Source organism: Morchella sextelata (assembly GCF_020137385.1).
Source record: "Morchella sextelata strain SCLS chromosome Unknown scls_2, whole genome shotgun sequence".
NCBI lineage: Eukaryota > Fungi > Ascomycota > Pezizomycetes > Pezizales > Morchellaceae > Morchella > Morchella sextelata.
The window spans coordinates 570,639-592,952 of NW_025408617.1; the positions used below are offsets into that span (position 1 = coordinate 570,639).

The 22,314-nt window shown below is 48.4% G+C and overlaps 7 protein-coding genes across 7 annotated transcripts; 3 read left to right on the forward strand and 4 right to left on the reverse strand.

Moving 5' to 3' along the window:
* Positions 1–1,760: 1,760 nt before the first annotated feature.
* Positions 1,761–3,176, forward strand: H6S33_005425 (uncharacterized protein; the record flags this gene model as incomplete). The annotated part of the gene is made up of 8 exons (XM_044836769.1): positions 1,761–1,816; positions 1,876–1,928; positions 1,988–2,159; positions 2,225–2,488; positions 2,558–2,573; positions 2,629–2,695; positions 2,759–2,961; positions 3,042–3,176. The coding sequence occupies 8 exons, from the start codon at positions 1,761–1,763 to the stop codon at positions 3,174–3,176; spliced, it is 966 nt and encodes a 321-aa protein (XP_044698734.1).
* A 1,823-nt stretch (positions 3,177–4,999) lies between these two features.
* H6S33_005426 (uncharacterized protein) lies at positions 5,000–6,367 on the reverse strand (the record flags this gene model as incomplete). The annotated part of the gene is made up of 7 exons (XM_044836771.1): positions 5,000–5,142; positions 5,216–5,318; positions 5,388–5,766; positions 5,818–5,832; positions 5,906–5,993; positions 6,081–6,230; positions 6,298–6,367. The coding sequence occupies 7 exons, from the start codon at positions 6,365–6,367 to the stop codon at positions 5,000–5,002; spliced, it is 948 nt and encodes a 315-aa protein (XP_044698735.1).
* Positions 6,368–8,052: 1,685 nt separating this feature from the next.
* Positions 8,053–10,119, forward strand: H6S33_005427 (uncharacterized protein; the record flags this gene model as incomplete). Its single annotated transcript, XM_044836772.1, has 2 exons — positions 8,053–9,065; positions 9,120–10,119. The coding sequence occupies 2 exons, from the start codon at positions 8,053–8,055 to the stop codon at positions 10,117–10,119; spliced, it is 2,013 nt and encodes a 670-aa protein (XP_044698736.1).
* An 833-nt stretch (positions 10,120–10,952) lies between these two features.
* Positions 10,953–11,954, reverse strand: H6S33_005428 (uncharacterized protein; the record flags this gene model as incomplete). The annotated part of the gene is made up of 4 exons (XM_044836773.1): positions 10,953–11,068; positions 11,128–11,263; positions 11,323–11,749; positions 11,815–11,954. The coding sequence occupies 4 exons, from the start codon at positions 11,952–11,954 to the stop codon at positions 10,953–10,955; spliced, it is 819 nt and encodes a 272-aa protein (XP_044698737.1).
* A 1,241-nt stretch (positions 11,955–13,195) lies between these two features.
* On the reverse strand, positions 13,196–15,613 carry H6S33_005429 (uncharacterized protein; the record flags this gene model as incomplete). The annotated part of the gene is made up of 1 exon (XM_044836774.1): positions 13,196–15,613. The coding sequence occupies one exon, from the start codon at positions 15,611–15,613 to the stop codon at positions 13,196–13,198; it is 2,418 nt and encodes an 805-aa protein (XP_044698738.1).
* Positions 15,614–17,704: 2,091 nt separating this feature from the next.
* On the forward strand, positions 17,705–18,415 carry H6S33_005430 (uncharacterized protein; the record flags this gene model as incomplete). Its single annotated transcript, XM_044836775.1, has 2 exons — positions 17,705–17,780; positions 17,835–18,415. 2 exons carry the CDS (start codon positions 17,705–17,707, stop codon positions 18,413–18,415), a joined length of 657 nt encoding a protein of 218 aa, XP_044698739.1.
* A 2,239-nt stretch (positions 18,416–20,654) lies between these two features.
* On the reverse strand, positions 20,655–21,082 carry H6S33_005431 (uncharacterized protein; the record flags this gene model as incomplete). Its single annotated transcript, XM_044836776.1, has 4 exons — positions 20,655–20,739; positions 20,800–20,882; positions 20,932–20,986; positions 21,072–21,082. 4 exons carry the CDS (start codon positions 21,080–21,082, stop codon positions 20,655–20,657), a joined length of 234 nt encoding a protein of 77 aa, XP_044698740.1.
* Between the last annotated feature and the right edge of the window lie 1,232 nt (positions 21,083–22,314).

The window sequence follows — 22,314 nt, forward strand, 5'->3', positions numbered from 1 at the left end:
TGTACGGTGTCACAGCTGGTTTCACAGACAAGATCATCCCGAATACCTTTCATTAGAAGTGACCGACCATGGGCATAGCGGGTATGATGATCATATAATTATAAACACCTGACTTCACTTGGCAGGATTTAAATTTACTCAACGAGATTTAGATCATAAGTACTGAATTGAAGAGGATAACGATGCATCTGTTGATTTCCTTCCGGCTAATATCCGAGTACCCCCACGACCGAGAATTACTTGCTTAGTTTCTCAATAGTCTATATATCACAGAGAAGAGCTGAATACAGGCACATTTACGTACGCCATAAATAACGGTCCTAATTCGCGAGTGATGATATATGAGCGGAGATTGCTCGAATTTGCATAGTCTCGCACGTTGTGGCAGATTGATTGACTCGATTGCAGGTAATGCAGTGAACAGATAACATGGGGGTCAGAGGTAGTGTTCCCCATGAGACGAGCCGGCTCACAAGCTTGGCTCAAGACAGCGGGCTCGAACCCATGGGACTGAACAACCCATGAGACGAGCCTACTCAAGACTTTTATCAATTCTACTCGAGCCTATCTCGAGCCCGCCAAGAATTGGTAATCACAGGGAATACTATGCTAAATTTATATTAGTTTTAGCCAAGCAGAACCTTTTTATCGTGACTACTTCAACCATCCCTAACCATGGCCTCTCAACTGATGACAGTACCTACATGTACATGTAATTCTGAACTATAGATAGTTTCTAGCCTTCAAATCCTTGCCAAACAACAGCCTGGCATCGACTTCTAATGCCTCTGTAGGATCTCTCAATAACATATGCTATCACTCGGAAAAGCTCGAACAGGCTCGAATCTTGTGAGCCTGGGCTCATAAAATGAGACGAGACGAGCCCATCACCCCCATGAGACGAGACGAGACGAGCCTATGCCCTGGGCTCGTCTCGAACAGGCTCATGGGGAACACTAGTCAGAGGACAGGTCACAGCGTGTACCGTGTCCCTAGTAGCTAGTGTGTTCTGTCGACTGTACTATTTCTTTTGCGTCTCGCTTTTCTTTTCTTCTCATCATAGTACTATCATCGAGCTTGTCTACTTTCATGAACCAAACTTTAGTTTTCCTCCTGTGATTTACGTAGAACTAAAAATCTATACTGAACTCCTGTTTCACTCCAAAAACGTGTGTATAGGTATCGGGCTACTGCTAATTCGATGCACCCCAAATGAGGGAGAAGTTTCTTCATTCCTAATCTTGAATAAGTGAGAGCTAACCTTAGGTATACATGTATGCAAGATGAAAAACGATAATTGTTATTAATTGCGCAATTTAAGTCACTGACCAGGCCGGGCCAAGGTCGATTGAATATTAATTCCGGCTTCCGGATTCCTCAATTGCAACCAATCTATTGGCAATGCCATATTTTTTCGACTACACCGTTTTTACGTGGAATTAGTGCAGATCCCAAACAATAAATGACACGGGGGTAAAAACACTTACTTTATGGTGACCATTTGTTGCGTGGATTGGACTCGACTCTACCGAGTTATATAGTCCCAGAAAGCCGAGTGACAGACCCTGACTCCACGCCCGGGTAACCAAGGCCCCGCCAACCCACTTTGCAGGGCCCGGGACCCCCGGACCCTTGGCCACGGCTCGTCTGATAGGATAGGGCTGATCCTTATCGGTGGTGAGCTCATCAGCTAAACCCTCACCTCTCACAGCATATATCTACAAAAACAAAAACCTCCCAATATCAAACAACCACTCACAATGCCTTCCACCCTCGGCGAATCAGTGGATGACCGTAAAACAGTCCTTATTACCGGGTGTGTGTTTTATTTGGCTGTTTCTCTGTGGGTAAATATACTAACGCAACCACGTCTAGGGCCGGCGTCGGCGGCATCGGAGGAGAGCTGGCGAAGGAGTTCCACAGAAAAGGTACCGCATTATAGCCAAATGTAACTATAGCTACGGTCGTATCTGACATGTGTGCGCAGGATACCGCGTGTTTGCCACCGCCCGCCGCCTCGAAACCGTGATCGAGCTCGAAGACACCCTCGGCATCGAGATCCTCCCGCTCGACGTAACATGCACCGCAAACATCCAGTCCGTGCGCGACGAGATCGCCCTACGTACTGGCGGAGGTTTGGATGTGCTTGTTAATAATGCGTATCGCACCCCTCCCCCTCCCCCCCTCTCTTGCTCAATGAGCTAACCAGAGCACACGCAAATAGAGGCTACTCCCGTATCGCAGCAGCAACAGACCTCGAGGTCGACACGGTCGTCAAAGACATGTTCGAGACCAACCTCTTCGGCGTGATGCGCATGGTGCAGGAGTTTGTAGCGCTGCTGATAGCGGCGGAGGACGGCGGGACAATAGTGAATGTGGGCTCGATTGCGGGTGTCATGCCGTATGTGTTTGGGAGTGCGTATGGCGCGAGCAAGGCCGCGTTGCATAGTTATGCGGATTGCTTGAGGGTTGAGTTGGCGCCGTTTGGGTATGTAGTGTGTTTTCTATTTTTGTGTGTGGTGGTGGTTGGATATAGCTGACGGGGGTGGGGCGGTAGTGTGAAGGTTATAACGGTACGTTTAGACACAGGCTGCGCTGTGAAGCAGGGTGGGTACTGATAGACAGTAGGTCATCACCGGCGGCATCAGTTCCAACATCGCGCGGCACTCGATAACCAATTCGTTTCTGCCCCCCAGTCAGTCTTCCCGCCTTCCCCCCTCACTCTCCTTTCTCCTCTCCGCACTAACAACGCAAACAGCATCTCTCTACCTCCCAATCATATCCCACTTCCGTGCGCGCGCAGGAAACTCACAGGTCAACGCGCAGTCGGCAACAGACTATGCGCGCGCCGTCGTGCGCCAAGTCATGAAGCCCGACTGGCGTAAGCCGCTGTGGTACTGGCGCGGGCACTTTGCGAAGATGGCATGGTTTGTGAGCACGTTTTTGTGGAAGGGGGCTTTTGTAAGTGTTTTTCTTCCTGAGGGGGATGGAGGAGGAGGGGAGCGTGCGGGAGAGAGGGGGAAGTGCTGATTGTGGGGTAGGATTATGGGATGAAGAAGAGGTTTGGGTTGTTGGAAATGAGGAAGAAGTGGTTATTGACGGAGCGGGAGAGGAAGAAGGGGGAGGGGGGGGAGGGGAGTAGTAGGGTGGAGATGAAGAAGGTTAAGGGGTATTAGAGATGGGTGGTATGTAGAATGCCTCCTTTGATTCCCTTCTTTGCCAGCAAGAATAGATGCGGCTATATGTAGCCGTGGATACCCAAGGATTGAATGCATTCTTGCTCGAAGTACACTAGTCTTTAGAGAAAACCGGACTCTAGTAGAGTGCCCGTGAATCGAATGTATCGTAGACAGCCACGCTAAAGGAGACCCGTTGGATATTATATCCTGCAGGGAAAACGCCGGCTAGGGATAATTACGCCTTTGATAGCGGCGGGATGATGTCTCCAGATAAGTATGTGCGCGCCAGCTGAATCGTGAGAGGATACCGTTCTCTTATATCGGTCCGCAAAGGAGGTCAATACCTTCGTATTGAGCGCCGGTTTCAAAACAGCCAGCGATACCAAGCTTTGGTCTATGACTTACACTCGTAGGTCCCATCATGTCTTAGGCCCGTTCGGTTGCACCCAAATATCGTGATATTTGACCTAAAAAGGAATATTCGTTACCAGATATGTTAAGACCCTCTCCCTATTAGGCCAAATATCACGATATTTCCCTAAGCTCAGTCATCAATTTCCTCTTTCCAGCGTATAGGCATACTGCATGTCCCTCTTCGACGAAAGTCCGGACCGTCAACCAGACAAGTAGCATGGTCCTCGCCATACCTGGAATGGCCGCTCATAAGTCGGATAGATTTGAGAGCAGTGAGTGGCGTGAATAATTCCAAGCACGCGGTATGGCCCTCCGCCATCGATGGCGTGGGCTGTAGTTGGATTCGGGTGTTGGTGGGGCTAGGGTAGGGTAGCTTGGAAATGATAGTTTGGCATGAAACTGGCGATTTTATGTAAGCAGAAATGCAAAATCCAATATCCCGCTGGAAGAGCTGGGGTGTACTCGATTTAACTCCTAACGATTTCATATACGAGCTCGAGCAGTAGGTACATGTAGTGTCGGGCACACAGAACAAGACCACAGTCAAACCCTAAACATTCTCGTTTCAAAAAAAAAAAAAAAGACATTCAAAACAACCCTCAAAAAGAACCCTTATATACCCCGCGGTAGCCCCTCTAACCCCAACCCCCCCACCAAAAAAATTCAAAAAATGACGCTCCGGAGAGGGATCGAACCTCAAGCTACCCAGTCGGGATTTATTATCAATTGTATCAACGGACGGGTGTGCTACCATTACACTACCGGAGCTTGCTGGATTGTGTATCTGGCTAACTTTTCTCAGGCTTGGCTATGCTTGCTATCTGCTTATCAGATGAGAGTCCCAAATGTAGTGGGTGGCTATGTGTGGGCTAGGTTAGTAGGCGTGGCCCTCTTCCCGGACAGCAAGCATGGCTAATGGTGCTGTCTGTAGTAATCCCCCCCCCCCCCCCCCCCAAACACACACACACACACACACACACACACATGACCTTACATTAACTAGCAACGCGTCTACGGCGTAATATTGCGAGTAATCTAAATACCCTAAGGGCAGTTTGAGATACTCGCTGTCCACTCCGGGCACAGAATCTAAGTGAATGGTTCAGAATCTAAGTGAATGGTTCAGAATCTAAGTGAATGGTTCAGAATCTAAGTGAATGGTTCAGAATCTAAGTGAATGGTTCAGAATTCCGGGGGGGTGGATTTGACCGAGTGATATCCCATGACGAAAATCACCGGTCACTGCTTTCCTTGCTTAGGTCTGTCCACACGCTACCACCCAACAGTTTGATAGGTCATTGGTAATATCATATTAATCACTAAATACATATATAGAAAGATCTTGAGAACCCAAAGTACGAATTAAACCCACCCCCCCATCACCGCTCTAGTTAGTCAATATAGCTCTAGTTAGCTACCGAGATTCTCGAGCCCAACATCTCATGACCGCCGGCACCCTCGATGTCGGTCCGCTTAACAACCGTTTTACGTAGCCCAACATTCGGGAGGAAATCCGCCGGATGCAAGAGCGTAAAGACCAACAGCACGCCTAGTATTAGTAGCAGGTAATTAGTTAGTCATTGTCGCAATAAAGAAAGAAAAGAAGGGAGATGGAGACATACACCATATCAAAAACGAATCAAACACCCAAAACGGCCACTCATGCGTCCTAACATACCCATCTCTGCCTCCCGCAAACTCTACCATCCTATATATACTTCTCAACTACTCCCCCCACCCATTAGTACCATCTCCTTCACCCCCTTCTCCTCAACACACAGAGAAACCACTCACCAAGATAATCGCACAAGCCGCATTTATCGCATACAACAACTTCAACCACTCCCTCCCAGGCCAAGCACTCTCCCACCTCCTCGCCACAAACGAGAACCTCGCCGCCACAAAAGAAAAGAAGCCGAAGCAGACGAGCTGCACGGCGAGCCCGATCTCGACGATGCGGCTACCGCGCTTTACGCGGTCGAAGTCGGTGATGGACGCGGAGGCGACCACGGAGGAGCCGACCAGCTGGATGCCGAAGGAGAGAACATCGAAGAGCACGAAGGTGGGCGTGATGAAGCGCGCGGGGACCCAGAGAGTGCGGAATCGAAGATGGCTGGGGGGCGTGAGGTGAAGGATGAGGCGGCCCATGGCCATGTAGCAGGCGGCGGCCATGCTGGGGAGTGTTAGTAGGTGTGGGCGGGTGGGAAGGGGGGGAGGTGCTTACATTCCGGGGGCGAGGCTATGGGGTGTGTTAGTATATTTGTTTGTTTATTGGAGGTCTAGCTGCGCCGAAGAAGCTTGGGGGTACTTACATGATCATCACTAGTTGTACGATGTACATGTTCTTATTATCGGTATATTTCGAGGACGGCGCACGGGCGATATAACCCGCCATTTCCACTAGAAATCCCATGAAATCAGCTATCCAGAACTTTTCCAAGTAACCTATTCTTTTTAGAATAGCCAGAAAAAGAGAAAAAAACTCACTCATTGTCCCCAATACCAGTGGCCACCAGAACCAGCATCGTTTCTGGAAAAACTGGAATAGAGTCACAAAGCCCACGATCCCGAATAGGATTGCACCGACGATGGCAGTTGGTAATGACGGATCGTATTCGTACCAGTTGACGGTTATGTCTGATTGTGGATGTTAGCTAGTTGGCTGGTAAAGGTAGTGAACTATTATTATGGAGGTAGTACTCACGCATCGAAGCCTCGACTTCAGCAAGAGTGCTGGGCGTGGCTGTAACGCTTGTAGCTGTAGCAGCTGCCATTATAACGAGCTCGAGTGAAATACGGAAATTAAGCAAAAAGTATTGATTACTATTCAGTAATAGATAAAATACTAGTAGTAACTACCGCAGACAAACTGACGGGTCGAACGAAGAAGGCTTATTTTTTCTAGCGGCGGGGGGGGGGGGGGGCATGACATTGCCAATATATAGTAGTTTATGTTCCTCCGGGAGTCGGACGATTTTTTTCGATGTAGCACTCCCATGCCTAGGGGGCCAACAAGGGAGGGATGTAGGCTAGATAGCTAGTACCACACAGTACCTAGCCAGTTGGATCAATAAGTAAACATTCAATTTTAACAGCCCAACAGACTGCACTTTGACCTATTTGTAGGCGAGGCTGCTGAATCTGATGGGGTCCGATCAAGCGATTTTGCACTTTTTCTCGCTGAGGGACAGCCGTTGGGATTGGGGAGGGAAATGTGATCGAGGACAATATATATGAAAGATGCTAGGTGGTGCACTGTAATTGATAGTGCTATTTTAGATTCCTGGGCACTAGAAATATTGTTCAACTTTGAACTTGCCGGAGGAGAGGATAGCAATTATTGCAGAGGATATACATGCACTAGGATCGTATTGAGGTGTCCGTATGACTGCGATAGGCGGAGGAGGTACATACAGTACAGTCGGAGTCACAACTCGATATACCGGAACTCAATACACCGGATCCCTTACTATCCCGTACGGGATCCTCTGAAAATATTATTTTCCTACTGCAAAATCAATTTGCTATCCCGGATTTTTTGCTATCCCATACGAAATCCTTAGAATCTTGGCAATCCGGCATATCGAGTTGCGACTGTAAAGCACTGTCGTTCACGGGGTATTGGCGGATACTGGGTGCTGAAGGATTGCAGGCAAAACTTGGCTTGGCTGTCTCTTTTTTGGCTTGTCCGTCAACAAGGTGACCCAGTGTCCGTCAATACCCCGTGAACGACAGTACCGCTAAATCTCGACTTATTCGGGGGGTTGCCAAGGCAAAAGGCTGAGGATGCGATCCTCAAGGAACAGCCCGGCGCCCTCTTTTACAGGATTTAAACTAAATCTAGTTTAGCAGGTGGCCTTGGCAGCCCCCCGAATAACTCGAGATTTTGCGGTATTCACTCAGCTCGAGTCTGGAACGACGTCGTTTGAAGTCAAGTGGTGATCAAAAGCAAAACACTCAGAGGATTGCACAGCCCAGTGCTTGAGTAGTAGAAAAATGCCCAGATGGGCAAGTGTTGCTGCTGCTGCTAGCAATGGTGCCAAACGTCCCTCTCTAGATACGCAGCGCTCGCGTACATGTCAGTGCGAGAGCCGTTTGTGTTGTCTTGACTTGCTACCATCACCACCATCGTCTTCTGGAGTCTCCTTTAGCTAATTCTTCAGCTGCTCTAGAGTACTAGTACTTCCTCAATTGATTAATAGGGCCTCAATTATTAATTACCTTGCGTCAACATATTTAGTACCCCCCCCTCACCCCCGGTGCTGGTGCTGGTGCTGGTGCTGGTGCCAACTACTACTGCAAGATACCTACATGGACAATAGATACAAGGATACCACATATTAATAGATCCACCTCCTGACTTTATCTACCAGCATATACTCTATGCGTCCCATTGACCGCATGCACAGAAAGGCGATGCCAACTTCTCATTCACATCACTCCAACCCTCTCCCACATGATGGACTACGAGCACCTCTCCCCCGGCGGCTCACACTCACCGTCCGGCACGGACCCTAGCCCGACAGCCAACAGTACCACCATCACCACCAACACTCAACGGCCCGCCAGAGCCTGCGAGTATTGCCGTCTGCACAAGGTCCGCTGCGACATTGACCCCAACGACCCGTCGCGTCCATGTGGCCGCTGTCTCAAGGCCAGCAGGGAGTGTGTGAGCAACTCGTACTCGCGAAAGCGGAGGAAGACCACAGATTCACGGGTACTTGAGCTGGAGAGGAAGGTCGAGAAGCTGACGGAACGCCTCGACGCAGTGGAGAATGGGACAGGAATTGGTGGGCCGGGAAAGACCTCTTCTGATGACGCTCCTCCTGCCCTGGTCGTGCACCCTCCGGGACCACTACCCCGCGCTCCTCTTGCCATTGACCCTGTCAAGTATCTAAAGAGGGATGTCATAGACCGCGGCATCATTAGCATCGAGCTCGCAGACCGCATCTACGCCCACTATATCAACACCATATCGCCAGTCTTTCCCGGCGTTGTCCTGCCCTCCGCCACATCCGACGATACCCGCCGCCAAAAGCCCACGGTGTTTCTCGCCATTCTCGCCGCCTCCTCCGCAACATTCGGTGGTAACCTACAGAGCACGCTCCAGCACGAGCTTCTCAACAGCTACTGCGAGCAGATCATCCGCCGCGGCGTAAAGTCGTTGGAGCTTATACAGGCCCTCACAATATCGATATTATGGTATTACCCCCCCGATACATATGGCGGGAATAATATCAGCCAATTTATACACATGGCGGCCGTATTGGTTCATGATATTGCGCTCACAAAGCCCCGTGGGATTAAGAGAGCGCCACCGCCCCAGGATTCGGCCGCACAGGCAGAGCAGCAGTTGAATGAGCAGTTCCCAGTCAACGCGGGCTGGAGGTTCATGATCTGGGGGGCTAATAGTGACTCGGCGCTACCCGAGTCTAGGAGGGCGCTTTTATCTTGTTACTTTCTGTGCTCAAAGTTTGTTCACAATCTTTTCATGATATAGAGCAAATTGAATTAACAATTAAACAGCAGTTCCCGCCTTCTACGCCGTCCCTGCCTATTGCCATTCACACGGTACATGGGCGAGTGCATCGAATTCTTTGAGACAGCCTCTATCACCACCCCCGGCATCGTACCAACCGACAGGCACTTCACCCGCTGGATCCAGGTCTCGCACATAGCAGATCAGTACTGCGCTGCCATGGACGCCACTGATATCACCTCCGTCCACCGCCACACAATCCTCACCGACTACCTAGGCCGCCTCAACACCTGGCACCACCAGACCGTCTCCGCAGCCCTCATGACCCCCGCACTATCTCTATATCATCAATGCACTGTTAAGCACTTCTACGACCGCCTCCTTCACGTCGAACACATCAGCGACGAAGTCCGTCCCTTCATCTTCTCCGAGATCATTCCGGCACCCGCCAACCCGCCGTCGCCAGCACCTCCACATGCTACCACGTGTCTGACGGCCGTGCATGCGTGTCTGGACACGTTCCTGTCGTTCCCGCCGGCGTTTGCGGGGAGGCTGCCAGCCCTGTTTTATATTGAGATGGGGTATTCGGTGGGGCTACTTGTAAAGATGATCTTCAGGGGCGGTATAGGCAATGTGGGCTTTGGAAGGTATGTGGACCGGTGCGTGGTGTTTCTGGAGGATGTGATTAAGGGCGACCAGGCCCATGCAGCGGGGAGGTTGAAAAGTATTGTGGCGGGGTTGAAGGGGTGGCTAGATAAGGTGGGCAGAGGGGAGAAGGAGAGAGAGAAGGAGAGGGAAAGCGAGAGGGAAAGCGAGAGAGAGAAAGAGATGGCCCCTGCTGCTTCTGCTACTACTACACAAGCGGAGGTTGTGGGGTATGGGGCAGGGGTGGGTGTGGGTGCGGGTGCGGGGGCAGGGTTGACGGAAGGGTGGGGCGGGATGGGGATCGATCTGGCGGATCCGATGATGTGGGAAGGGTTCCCACTAACGGAATTCTTACAGATGGATTCGGTGGCGGGGGATTATGGGGCTTTGCCGTGGAGCTAGAGTTTTAGTTGTGGGTATTGGGTTGCTCCTTTTTCTAATTCCTTTTTCTTTTTATGTTTTTGTTATATAGATTTTCGGTTATGAAAAATGGGAAATGGTAGACTTCAGGTTTTTTTTCTCTCTTTCTTTTTTCGCCCCTTCCTTAGAAAGTGGGGATTGGCACTCACTCATTCACTAGACCACAACGAAAAAGCATCTTTATAACACATTCGTAAAACAGTGCCAAGCAAGCATATTGCAAAATTTCGAACATTTTGAATTATGCAGTAGACCATATGGCCATCCATCTCCTTTTCGCATGCAATCAAGGACTTCTGAACCTACAATTAGGTTATCCTGTGGATTCATGCAAGGTGCAAGTTGTATCTGGATGCTTCAAGTTCAACCTCAACTTCAACTCCGGTAGGATCGTCTTTGGGTATAGAGAATGTAGTTTAGCACTCTGTTGCAATTGCTCTACCAGTGGTTGCGACGATGGGCGTTGGGTCGCTGCCAAGGAAATAGTAGATAGGTAATGATCGTTTTGCGGGTTTGGTGTTTGGGGGGGGGGGGGGGGGGGGGGGTGGGTGATGGGTGATGACGGGTAGAGTCGTGGTTCGTCACTCGGTTTATTTCATAATGAGTTAGGCTATAGTTGACATAATGAATCTGGGTACATGTGGCGTTTAAATGTTGTGTATTTGTATGTATATATTTTAGAGAAAAGACCTCTAGATCTCCTTCGCCGCCCCATCACACATCAGGCAAATCTTTGTCTTCATCAAATATATTTATAGACCATCTATACATCATATTTCTACATCTAAATACCCGAGGAATATAATTCCAGCACTCTATGCACATGGATAAACAACAGCAGTTGCGTTCGCATTGTTGCCCAAGAGGGCCTTCTTGAGGTTCCACTTACCGCTTGCGCACTTCACCGCCGTGACGAAGCTCTCCGCATTAACTAAACAGACATGTCAGCCATTGATTCAATCTGAGCTTGTTACAGATGTGCCAACTTACGTGTAGCTCCTGCCGCATCGGTGTGGGTGTTATCAAGAGGATACATGGCCTTTGAAGCATTGTACCCCAACGCCTGCTGCCTCGCCACCGAGTACTTTGTGTGGTCTACAAACGGCACCTTCTGCTCCTCCGCAATCTTTACCCCCGAAGTCAGCACGCACATCTCAGTCACGCTCCACAGATAGAAACACTCACAGCTCTCGCATACTCCGTAAACGGCCACTCCGTTTCCAAGGTCTTATTGTCCGGACTGGACCACTTCATAGTTGGCACCATCCCACTCAATACCACCGTGGCGCTCTTCTCTTCCACATCCTTAATCATCTGTCTCAGATACGACCCGAACGTGCGCACCACCTCCTCGGCCCCCGTCGAGTTGGTCACGGTTACAGTCTCGTCTCCGATCCCCGGAATCACGGCGCGGTCCTTGCCGACGTCGCTGCCGGTCCCGGGAGTGCCGTTGTCGTTGTGGCCCATCTCAATCACGACGTAGTCGCCGGGGACGACCATGTCGAGGAGTTGACCCCAGAGACCCTCGTTAATGAAAGAGCGGGTGGAGCGGCCGCCGCGGGCACGGTTCACGTAGTTTGTGGAGAGGTAGTTTCCGAGGTAGTAGCCGAAACTGTGGTGGTATTATATGTGAGTTTTTGGTTCCTTTATTATATAAGACATTGAGAGCATACATACCCCTGGAGAGGTGTAGTGGCAGGATTGTAGTTTGCCGCAGTGCTGTCTGAACACAGGTAGAGAGTCGCATTCTGGACTGTTGGCGTTGGCTTGCTGGAGACAAGGCCAGCAAGGAGGACGAGGGGCGCAAAGTATCTCATTATTAAAGAATATTAGACTGATACTCTAGGGCTCAAGAATTATTATAATGGCCTCGACAATTGGATATCCTGAGGATCTAGGAACAATTGAATCTCTCGGCGAGAATGAGAGGACACAGCACTACCTTTTATACCCACAAAAACCACCCAATTGCAGCACAGTTAATAAATCCGGGGTAACAAAGATCCGCCTCCATTCCATCTATCCGAGCAAGGCAAACTGTGGGGATATTGCGGAGAGAAAGGGGGGGGGGGAGGAGGAAGAGGATAAATTACATAGAAGTACTTCTGCCAATATATCCCTGCCACTCCCGGCCCTTTCTCCACCCCCGGAGTATTAAAGCTTGTGTAGTTGTAGTCTTTCTCGGTTAGGTATATAATTCACATGAAGATCCCAACTACATGTATGCAGTACATACCGATCCCCAAATTCAACTTCAGGGGTAACAAAATCTTCGCCCCCCAGATTTCAACGCCCACCTCCCCCGATTCTTCGGGTTATTTGCGGCCGACCCCCCTCCCGACACAATCTCGGAGAACCGGATGGGAATTAAACGGGGGTTTGTTTAGGCAGATCTGGAGGTTCGGCAAGCATTTGAAACAGGACTGGACTGGATGGATGGATCAGTGTCGGTTGGGTAAGGTTGGGTTGGGGGGGGTTGCATCATGGGATATCACTCTTGGTGGGAGGAAGTGCCAAGGCCGGCTCTTGATGACTCTTGATAATGGTTCAAGTAGAGTAGACCAATTGGCCAATGGGTCACGACGCTTGTCACTTGCTCTAATATACTACACAACCATGCACCTCTACGAAACAGAACAGATATTTTGACTTGCATAGTTGTATATTTCCTGAATACCGTGAGGATTGATAACCACCATATACTGATCCTTTCTGCCAACAAGATAAAAATATCACCCCCCCCCCCCCCCCCCCCCCCAAAGAAACAGAATGCCCCCTCCCGAACCAAGGTATTCATACAAGACAGAGATAGACCCAGCCATCCCGCATACCATACCAGAAATCTCAACATGTTAACAAAAAGAGGCTTACACATGGTTAATAGGGCTACTAATGTTGCTAAATAGTAAAAGAAAATAAAAGATAAGATTTGATATACGCCTAAAGCTAAAAAGTAGTATCGGAAATACCCGCGTACAGAAAAAACAACTATTGGAAGGGTATATGTGATATCCCCTACTAGGCCTAAGCTTTCGCCTGCGCCTCCCACCATATCTGCCTAGACGGCAGAAGTAGTTTCGACCTCGATACGGGCCGCCCGCTCCGCATTTCCATTCCCATCCCCGTTTTCCTCCATCTTATCCTCCGCCTTGGTTCCTGACCCTTCCCCCTCCTCTTCCTCCTCCTTCTTCGCAGCACCCCCGTCTTTGCCAACTGCCTTCCTCGGCCCATCAAACGCATCCCACGCAAACCCCAAGCACGACCACAACTGCAACACATCCTCCTTCCCTCCTCCCGCAGCCCTACCCAGGAACGGATTCCCCATGACTCTGGCCTCCGCAACGAGGCCCTTGCACACCTTTACGTTCTCGGGCGTCAGGAAGTCGACCGCAACCTTAACACAGCTCCTCCGGTTCCGGACCTGGTGCGCGCAGCCAGCGGGGATAAAGACGGCCTCGCCAGGCTCCTGGTAGATGCGGTGCGCCATGACGCCGTTGGCCTCGTAGAGCTTGATCATGTCGTCCTCGGTGAGGTAGTACATCTGCCTATGGATCGGATCGTCCAGCTCCATTGCGCCCTCGTGGGCATGGGCCTCGAGGTAGGCTTCGCTGTTGAGGTACTCGCGGAGGTGGGTGGAGGCCGAGGGCGGGAAGATGTCCCAGATTGCGCCGCAGAAGGGGATGTCCTTGGGCGTGGTTGCGGCGGGGGGCGCTTTCTCGCCGCCGGCGGAGAAGAGCATGATGTTGACGGCGTCGGTGAGGTCGAGGTGCAGGTTGGTGGTGCCCTTGACGGGACGGTGCTTCAGTTTGGCTTCGCCGGTGGGTTTGGGGAGGAAGTCGGGTGCAGGGAAGGCATTGTACATTTTGGGGCCTAGGTCGGGCGCAATGTATTGTGGCGGGAAGTGGGCTGCGAGGTTGAGGCTGCCGGTGCGGGAGATGTAGGAGGGGAATGGGATGGCGTTTTCAAAGTCTTTGAAGAGCTCTGGGAAGGTTTCGGAGAAGTTTGCGGAAGGAGGCCAGTCTTTCAATTTATATGAATGTGTGATGTCAGAGCTGGTAAAGCCCTTGAAAAACTTCTCGACGTTGGTTTCCTTGGTCTGGTTGTATTCACAGTCGTGGATATTGCAAGGCACAGATCCATAGCGGCGGGTGAAGTATTTGGGATCCCAGGGGAGCTTGAAGCGGTCAAGAAAGCCAGTCAAGACGAGGGGAATACCACCGCGGCGCCACAATGACCTGAATTGTTGTAGCGTGATATCTTTGTGTTGTGTCTTTGGGGTAGCAAGATATTTAAGCTTGTCATTAGGCCAGGTAGACAGAGCGGTAGGGATAGAATCTGTTTCAGTATCCGCACTATCCTGCTCCTGCTTTTGCGTCTCCTCAGATGGAACACGAGCTTCAACTCTCTCGAGGAGTTCTACAATCTCGCCATCTGCTGCGCGAGTCATGAAAAGCATACTATCCCGAATATGACGACGGCGGCGAGAACAAGTGTCGATGCGACGGATACGAGAACCTTGGGCGATATCAGACGGCACCCATTCTTCCCAGCACCCAAGGCACATCTCTTTCCCGCAGCAGCCGCATAGGTAGCTACCCATATAAATACTTGTTGAGCACGCGTCACAGAGACTTCGGGTGTTTGGAGAAGATGGAACGCGGAACAAGGGCCGCGCACCGCCGGGCAATGGCTTTCCTTCTGTCGGCAGCCCAAGGTGAGTAAGTTCATGATGCTTCTCACGGCGGAGATGTTCAGCAAACACAGGCGCGATCAAGGGAAGAACATAATCGGCCTCTTTTTTCATTTGATCCGAGGTTAGGGTGTGCCTAACGATTGGAGAATCGTCGGTCTTATCGTCGGTCTTATCGTCGGTCTTATCGTCAGTCTTATCGTCCATATTATCGGAAGCAGCCGCCAAGGTATCGCCTGCATCTGCTTGCTGCTCTGCTGAATCAGGATTGATTTGAGCATTCTCAGCTTCGCTCATGTCTGATGCGACCCGGGCTGTGCTATCTCCAGCAGCACTTAATCTTGTAGTTCTCCTGGTAGTGATGATTTCGGGCTTCATGACCTTCTTCTTCCTTTTAGGCGCGGCTTTTACTTTGACCGGCTTTGGCTTTGACACTACCTCCACGAAACCAAAGGCATAATCCGTAGTATCAACTCGGCCCTGAGCATCTGTTTTAAACGCTCTCAAGTTGACGAAGCGACAGGTCCCCAAGTCACTCTGCTTCTCGATACAGGTGACACAGCGTTCGGCAATGTCATAGTCTTGAACATTCTGGCAAGACTTCAATTGAACTATCGTGTACTCCGGGGTCATAGTCTTAGCGACATAAGTCGATATCTCCTTGATACTTTGTGCTGGGGGGCGCCTCTTCGCTTGTGAGGAGGTAGTTCCTCGGCTAGCCTTGTTTTTTGGAGGAGACTCATAGTCGGAATCGACTGGAGTAGCTTTGCGCTTTCTGGGAGGCATTTTGGGGTGCAATTGAGGATATGTGATGGGAGAGACGAAGAGTGGAGGTGAGCTTCGTGAGGTGGATGACTTGGGAGACGCGACTGCTGAGGTTGCACGTTACATCACACCACAAAGAACGCGCCAAGAGAAACAAGCGTGGTTGTCACATAAGCAATGCGGAAACAATGTTATTGACAAGCCTGTTACAATGTTGGCTGAACAGAAGTGAAGTTATGTACTTTATGTACCTACATGTATGCATTTCCTTCCAGCTAGAGTTAAGAATCAGAAAATGCAGGAGTCCGAACTAGGGTTGTTTGTATGAAATGGGGGTGCCATCCCATAGGTGATCCTTGTTTATATCACCCGCATTTTTTGGTTCTTCTGCTGCTAGGCACTAGTAAAGGTACTGAATCTTCTGCAGCCACAATGTGTTACCAAACGCACCACTAGTAACCATCGTTGATTGGTCAAAACTTGGTACATCAAAGTGACTCTAGGTAGTGACTTTGTTAGTAATTTCCGGAATCGAGACTACATAATAGTTGTGTGCGTCGATCTATGTGCTGGTTTTTTTTTCCACAGTCCCATCCGGATCCTGCGCTGTGCACGTGCTCGATTTACAAACCCTTGTATGTGGCCGTTACTCTACTTCACTGCCTGAACTTTGTTTGGGAACAGCCAAAGAGAGTGTTTTGACTACACAGTCTTTGTAGTCAGTATCCCCAAACCACCACTTGGGATGAACCCACAGGCTGAGCACATCTACCAACCAGCCGAAGACGATGACTTCCTCGTCAAGGACACGATCATCACCTGTATGTATATCACTCACTCGTCTCTTATTCGATTGATCATGTACTTCTTTTTTCCTTCTCCTCACGTGTTTCAGATCCTGACTGACGCTGGTTTTATATAAGTTAGATCCCCATATATCTTATCCGATTCCCTAGAAAACTCTTCAGTTTTGAAGATTTTCTTGGCTTTATATCGTCTTCTGTACCCGCCGCTGGTGAATTGGTCGATTGACTGCTTTTGCCAAGGGCGTATTCCCAACGCCTTCAGCCAACAGAAGTATTTGGGGCATAAACTTCCCAATTCACACATGATGCCGATTCTGCTTCCCGATGCCGATACTTCTTGTTCAGCATCCGTGGTATATTCTAGAGTGTGATTGCATCCGTAACAGCACTTTCCGGCGGCCCGTGCGTGAGTATGGAGGACAGCTGTGAGACATTGTCTCTATTTTGCTCCATCTACTCTACATACCTGTTGATCCTCCGGGTATCTAAGAAATGTGAAAAGCTACAAACAATGGGAAATAATAAGCCAATTTGGGAAGGCTTAATGAGGCGTTATTTACTATCTTCTAGTGTAAGTCTTGGCACGTTCATGAATGGTCACTCGATGTCTAATCATGGTCGAATGCGGCATCAAGCTGAGCTAACCCACATTCAACTTCAGCAGGGTCTTAGATCGCGATATATTGGTTTTATTTTTTACTTTCCCCACCTCAAGATTGTAGATTTATTCTACCCTTGTTTGTTTCAGAAGGATCTACCCTCGGTAAAATACATGTAGTGACATGCCGAAGATTTCCCACGTAGACAATCCTCATTACGATCGAACCCCGGCGCCGGCGGCCCCTAACCAACAATGAATAAACCCAAAGGACGGGTCAGCCTTAACAGATAGGACCCCCACGAGAAACGGAAAAGAAAACTCCACATATTAAGTATAGCTGCGAGGCTGAATCAAGGTCTACGCGTATTTATCATATTTATGATATGATATATGAGAACTTATAAGGAAATTGATGATAAGTGCCGTAGTACTAGTGAGATTACTAGTTCAAGGGTCCCGGCCCGAGGACATCTAATCTAAGGCTTATCTCTCGGTCTCCAATAGAACCTCATGGACGACGTTCCTTAACTTGACTATAAATGTCTTCTTATATTGTGGTTGTAGAATCTTCGATATGTATCTGGTCTGGCAATTGAACAACCTCGTCTACCGCAAAGTATACACATTAAACCTCCTCATCACGAAGAATATATGGCGGATCCATCGAAATCTACCTCAGACCAGTCACTCTCTTGCAAAAACACCATGCACTTTCCTGATTTCGACTCGGAGTGGGATGATGATCTTCCTACAGTGCTACAAGTACTTGAAGGTATCGAAGGTAGCTAGTCACAGAGGCCCCTTTTGCTTGAAGTCCGTTTAACCTTCATCACAGTAGAAGACATGCCCGATATTCATGTTGAACGAGAGCCTAGCATTTACACCCCTACTAGATCAGAAATACCCGGGCCCAATCGACTCATAGGGTTAACCTTAATCCTAGAGTCGGAGACAACGGCCGCGGAGATGCAACCCGCGGGCCATGAATCAAGAGTAGTCGAATACAAACCATTGAGGGTTTATAATTCCATACCGCCGGATACCATCGAGTCGTCTTCTTCATCTCTACCTGGGTCGGGGATTAGATGTACACCTCGCAGGGAAGAAGCAGCGGTAGACGAAGATCTTCCCGAGGAATTCTCCGCAAAGGTGGGTGTAGAGGTGGAAGTGGGCACTGGGTATATTAACGCCCCTACTAGAACGCCCATTGGCGCGGGGCCAATCACCAATAAAGCGATAAACACGAAGCCGCCGAAGAAGGTGTCCAGAGAGGTGCCCGAAAGCCACCAGGCAACCGCTGAAGAGCAAGAAGTTGCCAGAACTGGAAGTGTCGATAAGATCCCGGAAGTCGCCGATAGTGCCGACGAGGTGCAGGATGGTATCTCTCAGACTGCGCGAATATACGATGCTATCTGAGCTGGCATACGTATACTAGAACTCTCCTTCGCCGGTAGAATGTGGGGGCTGGATCTATCTTCTTTTCTTTTTGCACTTGCTCTTATAAGTGCTCGTTCGGGCACAAGGAGTATATAGGGATCTTAAAAGTTTTGTTTCTATCTTGTTTTTTGTTTTGGATACGCTGATGCGATTGATAGATAACTTAGAGCTCCTCCTTCTTGTTTTACTATGGAGGCATTTGATAGGTTTCGGTTTCTTTTTTGAAAATGCATAGGATCAATTCTTTTTTCTTTGCTAGGGTATCCTAGATAAATAGGAGAACGATCAGTTATTGTACTCAATGATTGTAGTTGCCAGCGCATAGGTTACCTGGACCCATACCAGGATCTTTCAGCCACTCGAATAAGAGGTTGTAGGATGTTTGACTACATCAAACTCACTGTGAAACTAATGAGAGCCCGAGCGTTAGTAAATGATTGTCGGCCTTCAATACACATGAAGCACAATATACATATGCATCTGACTTTCTAAGCTTCAATCGCTTCTTATTGATAAAATACATAACGTACAAGAGAAATCTAGTTTTGAGGCTTCAAGCATACCACCATCATCGGAATTCGAATTATACGTAATTATAGTAAAATAGAGCATAACGTTTCTCTCATATATTGTGTTAATTATCTTAAGGCCTATAGCTATAGGAGATCAAATAATGTTGTTTAGTAAGCCGGACCATCCACATAGCCACCAATACTACATGTAATATATCAAAGAAATTTTGGATTCGGATTTCCGTAGGCTTCTCGGACACAATGATTATTTTTTTTTGTCTAGTAATATTGTGTTAACAAAGTATGTACATCAATAAACCGGGTTATCTGGTCTCCCGAACAGGCCCTATATCTTTAATTGACCAATGCAATTACAAGTCAAAACGTTTAGATCCAGCACGAAAAGGACGCCAATGAACTCAGGTCTAAGCTACTACCCGGTGCTATTTACAAAACCTTGGTAGTGTTCCACCTTACAAGAGGATAAAACGAGGTGTTTGATCAAAGGTGAGATAAATGTGAAGTTTGATGTTTGTCAAAGACACTTATAATGTATGTTCATGTACATATATTATTTTCTTACGCACATCAAACTGGTGTCACCATGATGATACCAAATCATTTAAGAGGTAATTTGCGCACAAAAGAATATAGGAAGTCTATTCGAGCTTTCAAATTAGCTATTTATGTAGTTATATATAGCTATAGGTGATTCCCGGGAAACTCATATTCCCATCGATTTTTTTCTGATTCCAAATTCTTCTTTGGTATTTAAAGAGATTTTGACGCCCAATGTATACCACCGTCACAGTAGGCCTACTGTGTGAATCTGGTTGGGAGACCTGAATCACCGCTGAGAAATCACCGTCTGTGACTTGGCCTATGGCCCCACCCTTTTCTGATACACCACCAACGCGAACGAGTGATAAATCGATGATCCCCACATTTTTAGTGGACCATACTAGCGGGTAACTAATATCCATGGTCCCTCCCGGTCCCACCCCCGGATGAGTTAAGTGGACCTCAAAGAAGACAAGTAAATCAGTTTGACTAAGACCCAAAGCCTTTACCGACAGGATGGGATTCAGATCTGAAATCGTAAACAAGCGGGTTAACGACTAGAGTAGATCCATGCAAGGGCTACAACTATGTAGGTCCACATCGGCCCTCTGAGATTCGGACATAAAGCAGTTCTAAAGTATCTCCATGCCGAAGCGGTCCATCGCACCTGATGTTATTTGGAATTCTCTAGACGTGCTGTGTTGAAGGTGTCTGGGACTCAGCAAACCAAAATCACGAGTAACTACCAATCAAGTAGGCTGACAGGGGTCACTAAGCGCGGGACAAGTTCGCATGCAACGCACGTGGCATCTCGGAACGTGGCGAAATCCTCTCGGAGCCGAAGTATGGCTGCAAGGAAAAACGGGTTCTCTCAAGATCATATTTTCGTATATTTCGTTCGCTAGTAAATAAAAAGATAGCAACAGAAGAAAAGAAAAAAACCCAAGGAATGAAGAGAAATGCTAAAACAGTTTTTATGCTCCCTTCTAGACGCCGCACGCTTTGTCTGCACCGTCGTTCAAATTCGAGATTCTATTCACACTCAACCCTTAATCCGAGCCGTCCCATTGAATTCCCCTATATCCCACCCCAAGAAAAAGAACAGCAAACTAATGGTTGGCGAGTCGTCAAGGTACAGGGAGCTGCTACCTCCCTCCACGAAGGGCCAGAACCAAATGTAAAGTTGCGCCGCCTTCCAAATTGTATTCCTTTGCGGTTTTGTCGTCGGTCCTACAAAGTTCTTAGTCCTTTATCCAACAAGCTTATTCGTTTTTGGGGGGGGGGGTAAACATTTGCTTCCCGCCGAAAATCAGTCTCTGCTGAACTGGTGGGATACCCTCCTTAACCTCGACGAGCTCCTTGATTGCCGAGACCTATAAGAAGAGTGAGCCATGTCAGGCAAATTAATGGGTAACTACCCACCTTATATTCAGGCTCGATATCAAGCTCTATCTCCTTTCCAGTCAAGGTGCGTACTCTACAAAAGAAGCTTTCCGTCAGCAGCTGCCTAAGCTTCGAAGTAGCTGATTTAAAAGAGCTGAAAGATAGAGGTAACCACTAACTTGATCAACATTTTGGAGCTGTTTCTATTATCTGAGTTGAGGTGAAGACGGGAAAGATCGTTGAGTACGGCGGTTATCAGTGCGTCAGTTCTCTACGGAAGACAGATATCCAGGGTTATTAAAAGGGATGGACGATAGATGGTAGAAATGAGGTGGAAAGGATAAGGAAGGGGGTTGAAGGTGAGGTGAGATGGCGAGATGCAAGTCGACAGACCAGACAAACTCAGAAGCCCACTGCAGAGGAGGGGTCAAGCGCGGCTGAGAGGCTGAAGTGGGGCTGTGACCCACGTAAGATTAGTAAACAGGTCCAGGTGTGGTTCAAGAGATAAGATTAGATTAGATCTTCGAGACCTAGCCAATAAAGAAGACAACAGCCAATAATCAGGAATACATATTGTCAGGAATCACTACCAGAAACAATTTTGCATGGCCCTAAGTCACAGGTTGGTATGGCCACTAAAAGTCTTGCTGGAAACTTTACAACCTGCGTTCCTCGAAACTGTTGGTCTTTATATATTGATAATCGAAGAACTTCTTTCAAGGCTTTAGACAACTTAATTTTTAACTACCTTTATCAACTACACATTCTGGTAGAATTAATATGAAAGTGGGTTTTCCGTGACCCGATAGTCCCATTGGCCCTTAAAGGCATTCTTGCAGTGAGCACGGATCAAGAAACCCACTCTTTTAGCTCTGACTTTCGCAATAATTCTACCGGCCATTGTAGAATATTTCTCTTTGTCTTTAATCTTCATTATACGATATAGCTATACTTGTGTGTCCTTATGTACCTATATCAGGGTGTTGTTAAATGATGCGTTGGTATTATATTTTGGCATTCATGCTAGCAAGGATCAACCAAATAGGTGTTTGGTTTGCTGGCTCTCCTGTATTATAAGATTAGATTTTGGTCTAGAAATGCTGTGATCATATTTGACTGCTGTTCCAATCCAAATCAAAGCTGATTACCGGGTCCTTCAAACAGACTGTTTGCTTCCAAATTACTGGAATACAAGCTATTTCATCATATAAGCCGACGACCACCCAGGCCCGGAATTTAAGTTCAGTTTAGGTTTTCTCCATGTTTGTACATGTCGAAATATAGATTTTTGGGTGTTGTAAGGTCAGATGTTACTATCATGTAGCGACACCCTGGGGGATATATAGCTTCAAGCTTCTAGCAGTGTCTTGATCGCTGAGACGCCCAGTAACCCAGGTGCAAAAAATGGCTTGTCTGAACCCA